At 35.1% G+C, this 10256-nt stretch overlaps 1 protein-coding gene across 1 annotated transcript; it reads right to left on the bottom strand.

The window, feature by feature from the left end:
- Nucleotides 1–846: 846 nt before the first annotated feature.
- Nucleotides 847–8194, bottom strand: LOC131067400 (deSI-like protein At4g17486). Its single transcript, XM_058002384.2, has 3 exons — nucleotides 7740–8194; nucleotides 2039–2326; nucleotides 847–1541 (listed from the first exon to the last, which is right to left on the bottom strand). The coding sequence occupies exons 1-3, from the start codon at nucleotides 7879–7881 to the stop codon at nucleotides 1303–1305; spliced, it is 669 nt and encodes a 222-aa protein (XP_057858367.1). The 5' UTR covers nucleotides 7882–8194; the 3' UTR covers nucleotides 847–1302.
- Nucleotides 8195–10256: the final 2062 nt, after the last annotated feature.

Below are 10256 nucleotides of genomic sequence, written 5' to 3'. Positions count from 1 at the left end.
ATCAGAAATAAAAATCTTATCAAGAAGAGTTAAAATAAAAAACTGATGAAAATCTTATCAAAAAGAGTTTTAAAAAAAACTAAGTCCCTCCTTGGTAAGATTTTCATTTCTGATGCCTGAATAGACATTTCCCAGCACTAACACTCCAAACCAAACAACTCTGCAATTGAACCTACTTCCTCCTTGTGTGGTTGAACAGCGAAGAGATTAATGCATGCGTTACAGAATGATAAGAGCTCGGTTTCTGGCTAGTAACCAGATGTATTGTCTTGGATCGCATCACCACAGTGAAGTATCAAAAGCATTCAAATTTCAAACAACCTGCATTCTTTAAAAGAAAATCCAATCTGCATAAATAAATCATCACCTGTTAATCTCTCCAGAAGCATCCCATCTTTTTAATCCTGGCAACTGGAACACAAAATCTCTACCGTTCACCATGTTCTGCAACATGAACACCTACATGAATGGGAATATGACACCATCTTACATAATATGTATATAATAGCATGAGAGGGATCCCCCCATGCAGGATCCCACTGAGTGTTCCCCGAACTCTTCCCATGTTAAAATTCCTTGCACAGACTCTGTCCCATAAATGAGAGGTCATGGTATAGAAAAATCTTGCAAATGTTTTATAGAGGGAAAAAAGCCAAACCCACATAATAACCAAAACGATTAAACCTGGAGGAAATGTTCTCTGCAACAAAATCTTGTCTTTGGGGATAAACCACTATAATAAACAGCTTGTAAATTACAGACATCACACACATAACTACTCCAGCCAAGAAATATTAAAGAAAATCTACAATCAGAATGCAAAATTATAAAAAGTCTGAGAACTGCTGAACCAAACCGAAATGTTTTTCAATACATTTATAATATTACACATAATACATATAATATGCCACTGGCGACAAGGCCTTTTAACATTGCTTAAGTAAGCAAAGCATTTGAACCTCAACCCTCAAAATGGGATTAACTCTTAGTCAACCATAAGGCAATATCCTACAAAGAAGGTAATTAATGAGTTACCTCATAGATTTCCCCAGCATTGGAAAAAACTTAAAAGGGAAATGAGCCAGGAGATGGTTATTCAATTACCTAATTAACTAGGGCATCACATGGTGCAATGCCTCTTTCCAAGATTGGTTAGGAACCGGAAGCTTAGATTCTGTTTCCTGATCGACTGATAAAAACAACCATTCTTCTTCGATGTCACTGCTATTTTACCGTCCAAATCCTATACTTCAATGCAGCTGTCTGCTCAAGCCCAACAGTAATATATATCCATAGATTTCCCTACCTGCAATTTGCCTTCAACTCCCAAGGAAGCACCCCACCTTTCAACGTTGAACTAATTAACACGGATGGGACTGAAAGAGACTTTTGTCTCACTTTTGGTGTCGAAAAGGAACTTGAAAATCTACTATATGATGTACCTAACTCCGCTTTCTCATCACCTTTAGATTGACAGTCTGGATTGTGTTGGACAGCAGCAACATGAAGACCTACGGGAAGTACACAGTTGCAAAGCAACCCTGCAAGCAAACAGAAAAGTATCAGCCCACCGTATGCCCACTTGCCATTATATAGATTTTACAAGTGTCTCTTTACCTTCAAAAATAATTGCCTCGTCCAATGCACTTGTTTTTTATTGGTTTAGATGGGTGCTAATCTAGTAAGCCTATGATGCAATGTAACTGCTTACTTGGCAAACCTATTGCAGACTTCAGATAATATGAATCTGAGTAGATCAAATGAGAAGCTAGCATAATCAAACAAGATAAAATTAATATGTAATTTTAATCAAATGCATGGAACCGTCCTTACAAAATGCTGCTATTTACAATAGAAAGGAAAATCAAAGGAACTTCTTCTTTAAATTCCAGAAGCCAAATATACTACTGCTAACACTCTTATCGAGTGTCATCAAGTCAAATATGATCTCCTATTAATCCAAATGTTTTATATAAATTCAGTAAATAAAAAAGTAGGAAGGAAAAGATATCAAAGAAAATATAAAAAAGAAACCAACCTATTCTTGCAAGTCGATTCACCCAGCGTGGAATAGGGTTTCCAGTCAATCTCACACAAACATCATTGCAGAAGTGATTACAGTTCTTTCCAATAAGGTTGTAAGTACTCCCATTGTAATCCCCAGCAAGTTTCTCCATGAATTCTCTTAGTGCTGTACAAGTAAGATCTGTTTTTCCAATGCATATGGACTTCCGGAATGTATAGCCTGGGCAAGTTCTAGGCTCCACCTCAAACACACCACTGGTAGGATAGTCATGTGCTCCGAATGAGTACTCCATTCCATGAACTGCAACCAAAGGTTATGTAATACATTCCCAAGAAGTTTAGTAATCATGAAAATGCTTCTCTAACTCAAGTAACTCTCAAACACTAAAAACCATAGAAGATTCAGTAAGTAAATGTCATTATACAGCACACAAAAAAAGGAATCAGCAGCCAAAGTAATTCAAAAATCTCTTTTGAACAGCTTTACCACTAAAAATTTAACAAAAAGGAGTGCACAACAACTAAACCACAAAGTAAGAGAATAAAAAAATAGATCATCTTTCCTCATTTGTATAATGAAAGAAAAAAGAAATTGCATCTTGGACCAGGCAAGCCAAAAATCACACAAAAACATTCTTAGGTACTGGTTCTGCAATCTATTAATTGCCACCAAAAGAATGACAATCTGATCACAAGCTTCCCCAACAGAGGACATGACCACCTTTAAGTGAGTACTAATGGCAGATTTATGTATTTGAAAAGCCTTGATTTTTTTAAATCCAGTAGATACAACAATCTGCTCTCCAGTAGCACATACTTTCCATGAGAGCTTGGTTCTAAAATTAATTATAACAAAATGTCAGATTTGTGTTTCTCCAAGTTTCCTGAACAGGGGGATGCAGAAACGTGGGAAAATGGTTTTGTGAGCAGCAATTTAAATGACTTAACCAACTAAAAGCAGCTAAAAGTTTAAAAACAATATGTGATGTGCTAAATTTGCCATGACTGTCCTCCTCTTTCTTGACTTTTACGGATTTTCAACATTTTCTTTTGTGGACAGCAATTTAAATGAATTAACCAACTAAAAGCACATAGTATCTCTATGGCAAACAGTCAAGGAAATGAAAGAATGTATACTTAAGTAATTAATGAGTACAATGGCCCTTGATATTAGCTTACAAAATATAAGCATCAAACATATGATGTGCCCCATATGTTACTCTGTATAACTAAACAACTGAACATTAATACCCGACAATCCAAATTGTTTTCTTCATGAACATAGGATCGCAATGTTTCCAAGTTTAGAATACATTGAGAATAAGTGTATGTAAGCATATGATCCCAATGGCACATTGTTTGGAGAGCATCAAAATATATTAAACAAAGCATTGTATCCAACTTTCCTCGGGTGCCTTTGAGGCAACTTGAAATTTTGTTAAAAAATTTCACATAAACAGGGTGTGGTTTGAATTTTATGCTTTCAAGACATGAGTTTCATCTGTGTGAACCCATGTTTCTGGGTTCTGTAGGAACCCTGGCCAAACCCAAACTAGTCTAGACCAGGTTCTGATCCTATCCAAGTCTAACCTGGGTTTGCACAAGGTCCTACCTCAGACCTATGGATTTGGCCCAAGTACTTTCAGATCCAACCCCAGGCTTCTGGACTCAGGCCTTCTTTGCCTGAACATACTTGGGCCAAATCCACCTGGAACCCAAGAATTCAAATTTTTAACGAAAAAGGCCAAAAAGAAAGTCTAACCCTGACTAATAGCTTTCCTTAGACTTAATCAAGGATGAGGGGCACAACGGCTGCTTCACAGTATCAATTGCATGGTACAGCTTGTGGAAGTGACACTGGCAGGTCTAGCACTGCTTGTTTTTCGACAAACGGGCTGACGAAATTGATACTCTTGATGAAAAACAATATGATGGTTCATATTGATTTAACAAGTGCAGATGCACTGATATAAAGTTTAAACCATTTTGATTTATCTTTGATGTTTAAAAATGACATTGACTTATCATTTTGATTTATCACTTCTGTATTTAATTTTCTACTTTTCTGCAAATAATGCGTATCTATCTATCTATCTATACACTATTTCCAACAAAAAGTAGAAAAAAACAATATATAGGTTACGCATTATTTCCTCAAAAAGTGGAACATTTATAGATAGATAGCTAGATAGATACACATTATTTGCACAAAAAGTAGCCTGTAGAATATATTAACATTGATAATTGTACAACCAAAGACAGCTGTAGCAAACCTAGGAAATAAAAATCAGCAAACCGCCAAACTTAAACTTGCAACATAGCTGACTCATTAGGAGACGGCACATTGTTGTGCAGGCTGTGCCAAAAAACAGTGTCCATATTTGAATATATGGCCTCCTCCTGACTTATCAAAGCCTTTACCAACCCCTTTATATACAAGTTAAAATTACAATGTACCTGTTGGTTATGCTCTTCCCAACACAGGTGTGAGCAATGCAAATATTCAAGGGTGACTATTCACAAATTATGCATGCTTCCTTACTCTTGTTTCCTTCCTCTTCAAACTCACAGATACAACCGCAAAAAAGCCTATGGTAGTTGTGAATGGCAATGTAAATGGGCAAGTGAGTTATATATAGGGTTTCATAAGGGATGTGGGAGAGCTTGTGAACCCCCATGCCCTTTTTTCCTGTATCTTTCTTGCGAAAACTGACTGCTTTTTTTTGTTAATTAAAAAACGAAGATGTTGAACCTTATAATCTGGCATTCCTGGGACACATTCCCAATTTTTCAGTAAGGGGCAGTCAGGGGATCTTACCTGCCCTCTCCTTATCCCAGGGACACAGGTGTGGGGGGGTGCAGGGTTGGCACATGTCACCATGCCCCCTTGATCGAGACCGATTAACTATTTCTTGTCAATTTGCATTTAAGAACTGTGTTACTGGGTTCTGCATGTAACCAAGGCATATGAATACTGTGGTCAGTGTATGCTCTTGTTGTGTCCAGGGTGCCATTTAGGGCAATGAGTATTGCTTAAGTTCAGTCTGGGCAAACCCAGGTCATATCCAGGCAGAAGTAGAACCCATAGTTGATATATTTAGGCTATAATGAAAATATTTAAAGAAAGGAAACAATAAAACATGGTCAAGAAAGCATGATGTAGTTTCCTGCAACAGCATTATATATTATGCAATCTGAAGAGTATCAGCTGCATTTCCAAGTAAAGCAAAGCAGGTTTTGATTGAAAGTTAAACTTTATAGAGCTTGGCAGCTGCTAAATTATTGGGACTACATGAGGTGAAGGGTCATGGTCCTGCAATAAGAATGCCCAAGGGACTTGACATCCCAAGTTTGGTACATGTGCTGTCCTATGCCACACATGATTTCCTTATCAATATTATATAGGTACATTTATCTCTCTTTAATCGATACAAACAAAGTATGAATCCTTCACACTACTATCCGTACTAAGATTCATGGCTGTTTTTTTTTGTTTTGAATGTATTTTGTATGGCTGTACCCAGGAACCAGCAACTTAGCTTAAAAATGAAAGTCTTCAAATCAAGATTGCTATTCAGCATTAACTTTCATTTATAAAGTAAAATGTTTTGGCATGTGAATTCATGTTTACTGATTTATTTCAGCAATGAGTCAAATGTGAAACTACTCCAATTCTTCCTTTACAGCTTCAAGACTTTCAGATGTGGCAAGATTGATTGACATTCAATTGTAAGGAAATTGAATATTTCCTGTTTTATTTCTTTAAGCAGCCAAGAGAAAAAAGTTTATTTGATTCTAAAATGCAAAAGATTATAAATATGTAAGCAAACTCTCAGGAAGATAGCTGACAATTTTCATCTGCCGAGGAAGAAATATTATGAGAGGATGTATGGTAGACTTGTTTCTCAATGGTTTGCGCCTTGCAGTCATATTGTGAGAAAGTAAAATTTATCTTATAATTTGACGATTAATCTTGCAGTGCTTTCTACAGGCCAAATCCATGAATCTTGTTGTGGTGAGAAGAAAATAGCAAAGACAATATCAAACAACAAAAAATCACAACAGCAGACAAGAATCACTCGCAAAACTTCAACAACAATTCTATATAATTGTCTTGAATGTTTAAACTATTGCCATAACAACTCAGGTTGCAAACTAGGCAAGCATACCCCTTTGTGCTAATATGGCTGTGGAAAGTAGCAGAGGGGTTTAACTTCTTTCAATCAGTAACTAAAAGGAGGCGTGACAAATAAATTCCATTTTTATAGTATATTCATGCTACCGCTACTGGCCAAGAAAGTTCAAAGGTACTGCAGAAAGCACATAACAATTGTATTGTCTTGTGCATCTCTAAAAGAGAGATATTAAACTGAAATAGATCAAAAGTTATCTCTAGTATGATAATATAAAGCTGAAACACAACAGCAACAACGAAACTCTGAAGAAACAAAAGCACGAATTAGCATATCTCAAATCTGCAATGCCTAAGACTCAAAGCTAAGACTAGCAGTAATTCTACTGGAACTCCTAGTCAAGAAGATACCCATCATAGAGTTCAAAATGATAATAGCCGACAAATTATACTCTTACTATTTTCAATTGGGAAAAAAAATTAAATTTAAATGAAGATATAATTAGTGAGCTTGCAGCTGGGTATCCAGAAAGTAACCCAATATCCAAAAAGATAATCCTCTTTTTCCATGAGATTTTTGCATTTATCTTTTATTTCCAACTGGATAGGGAGAAAAGGGCTTCAAAGAATCCATTGAGAACATATTTTCATTTAAATTCTGCTTTTCTCTCTTTTAAGTATGAAGAAAAACGCAGAATCCCTCCCAGAATCCTACAAGTAACTTAAATAAAGTACACGATAGAACCTGCACACTGAATGATTAAAGCAGCAATCACTAAAGTACTCGCATATGTAACCTAGTCCATGAGATGTAAAATCAAGACAAACAAACCAATCTTGGGGGATTCGTTGCAAAACTAAACACTCCGAAAAACAAAAAACGCAGGCACAACAGACTGCTATAGCATAGAGAAGGCTAAAAGTAATTTTATCTAATCGAAACATTTTTCAAGATAGGTAGGAAGAGAGTGGCCCGAGAAAACCATTCACGCCATCTCTCCATTATACTTAGATCTTCCTCTCTTTTGGGCACGAAGAAAAACGCAGAATTCTTCCTTCAAGACCACAAATGTAGCTTACTTTGGCTAATTGGGCATCGAGAAAACTGAAAAATCCTCACGCGTGTTTTCCTAGAAACCTATAACTGTTATTTCCCCCCACAAAAAAGATCTGTTAGGAATTTCGCATGTAGTTATTTCCATTTGTACAACAGTAGAAAATCAAAAACCCATCTGGGTGCAGAAAAACATAAGTGCAAATTCTGATAAAATTGCAATCAACAGACACATTTTCGCACTGAAGCAAATAATCTCAAACAAATAAGGAAATAAAGAAAACAAAAATTGCTCACGAATCCATAGACATGGGTGCATATTCTGTAAAACATATCATCTACCGAACACCCATGTGGGTGCCGAATCTAAGAAACTATAACAGGTAAGGAAAATGAGAAATTGAAAAAATGAAATCCTGAAAAACATACCAATCAACTCAAATCTATTTGGGTACTGAACCGAATGACCTATTACAGAAAAGAAAAGCTATCAAAGCTAAAATATTACAGCAGATTTTTTCAAATTACCTTGTACACCAGAATGGTATATTCCAAGACCAAACCAATAAATATATCCATTCATGGGTGTGAGGTCATAAACATTGAGATAAACAGGCTCACTCCCGGTCTTATTTCTCCGCGAAAGCGTTTTAGAGAAGAACATGTTCATCACAGAATTTCTTGATTTATTTTACTTTCTTTTCCTCCTCTCAGATAGCTTCAATACAATAATATAACAGACTTTCGAAGATCTCCGATAACATATGGATAGCCAGAAAAACTTTTGTTTCTCCTTCTGGCTCAAGCTTTCTCAACATTTTCCAAAAAAATTCATAGTTTTCTTTCGGCCTCAATAAGCGTCCAGACAGGATTCCATTCAGAAAAGAATAATGCAAGGAAATGCCATGTTGCGTTCCACGGGTAGAGAGCTTTGGATTGCTGTCCAGTAACTTTCAAAGGCATCTCGGTGGTGTACTTGCTTCGCCTTTTTCCATTTTTAACGTATTTTTTGTTTTTTAATTTTTTAAACAGTATCCAAAGCTCACTTGGGGTTTGGGAGGATAGTTTAATAAGTATGGTGAAGGTGTAGGTAGCTAATTTTCATCTCTAAAATTCTAGGGTTGGTGGGTATAGGGGTCCATGTTCCTTTGGAAAGAAAATAAGTTAGTGTATTTATATTTTTGAAAATTTATGTAAAATATGTTGATATAGCTTGAAATCTAAAAATAAAATAAAAGTATTGAAAGTAATCTTTATCTAGGGTAATGAGTATAAGTCGATGTATATGATTATAAACCAATGTAAATGAGTATAAGTCAATGTATATGAATATAAATTAATCTAAAAGATAGATAAAATGGTTGGTGTTTGATATTTTGGTAGGCATAGTTGTCATACTTAGAAAGAAATGAGAAAGATAAGAATGTTGTTTGTTTTATGATTGAATAATGATGGTAATCAATGAAGATTCTACAATATTTTAATCTTTTGTATCATAAAGTGTGATCTTTTATTCTGACAAATGCTTTTGTTTCTATTTCTAATCCATATCTTATTAAAGCATATCTTTACAAATGTGGTACAAGTCTGTGACTACAACCTAGTCCTATGCATCCAAACTCATTCTAGCTTTCATGTGAACTTCCATTCTTTTTGTTCACCATGTTGATATTAATTTGCTATCCTCTTCTTGTCAATTTGGGGAATGCCAATATTTAAAATGCCTTAAAGGATTGATGTTAGGTCACAAGGAGCTTTCAACTAGATCAGTCCCTAAAAAACAAGAAAGAATGAAGACAACACACAAACCTAAGATACAAATTAGTTACTAATTTTAGTGCACCAAGATCCATGTGTTTCATTATATGTTACTCTTTCAATGCTCTACGATAAGATAAGACATGCAATACAATATGAGAGATGATTCTTCAATGTACAATAAACACAATAAATATGTTTAAATAATAGCACATGACATTAGGACCTGGTAAAACATTTGTTTATTTAGTTATGAGTGGGAAAGGTGAAGGGGATCAACTGAGCACATTCAATTTTTGAATTTGGATTAGGGTGGAAATGTTTTGTGCTCACAAGGAAAGCTTCATAATCAAAGACTTCCTTTGGAGTAAATAAGGGCTAGATGAAAGGGTATGACAACTAAATTTTGTGCTTGGGTTTGATAATCAAAATGAATAAGATGAATGTATAGGGAAGTACTAAAGTGTGTAGAGATGTATGCATGTAGAGGTGGGTAAAGGCTCTGATTGTGCCATTTGTCACCAATAGTCCTAAACCATCTTTTAATATTAGGAGTATGGTTACAGTGGCTCGTTTGGGTATCTTACACCTCATTTATTGATTATAGTGATTGCTTATGTGCCACATGTTCAAGTGGCTCATTTGGGGATCTTATACCTCCTTTACTGATTATAGTGATTGCTTATGTGCCACATGTTCATGACTTCTGCCAACTTGGATTTATGATTATTTATTTTGAGCGTTGATGTTATTAACAAATTATGTTAGTGGTTATATTTCAAATTATTGAAAAATGTTATTTAGATTCTTTTGTTTTTGTAGGTTTTACATGGTGTTTAGTACAAGGAGAATCTATTGAATTGATATCCATAACTATATCATTTTTTTTATTTAGAGTATTTTACTTTCATGTTGGTTCGTTGCTTTACTTTGGCATGCATATCCATATTAGTTCAGATGCAAATAAAAGTGGGCACAAAATATAATAGTGAAAATTGCATACCTTGTACTTCCCCCCTTTTATTTTGGACTCAATATGTCTAGACTATCTCTTATGCAACAAGTGTATAAGGGGTGTGTTTATACAACAAGAGCCATACATAATATTACATAAACTTAACTTGATTTTTCCTCTATACATCAATAGGGTTCAATCCTAATCTCCATTTTTTTTATTCTCTTGCCTAGAAATTGTAGTGAGAAATCAACCTAGGCTTTTTAAATTAAAATTATTAAATTATGCTTATGTCATCCCTTTTCCATTGTTCATTACATTTTGTTTTAAAA

Source organism: Cryptomeria japonica, chromosome 5 (assembly GCF_030272615.1).
Source record: "Cryptomeria japonica chromosome 5, Sugi_1.0, whole genome shotgun sequence".
Taxonomy (NCBI): Eukaryota; Viridiplantae; Streptophyta; class Pinopsida; order Cupressales; family Cupressaceae; genus Cryptomeria; species Cryptomeria japonica.
Note: the sequence above shows the minus strand (reverse complement) of the source record. Positions and strands in the feature narration are given on the sequence as shown.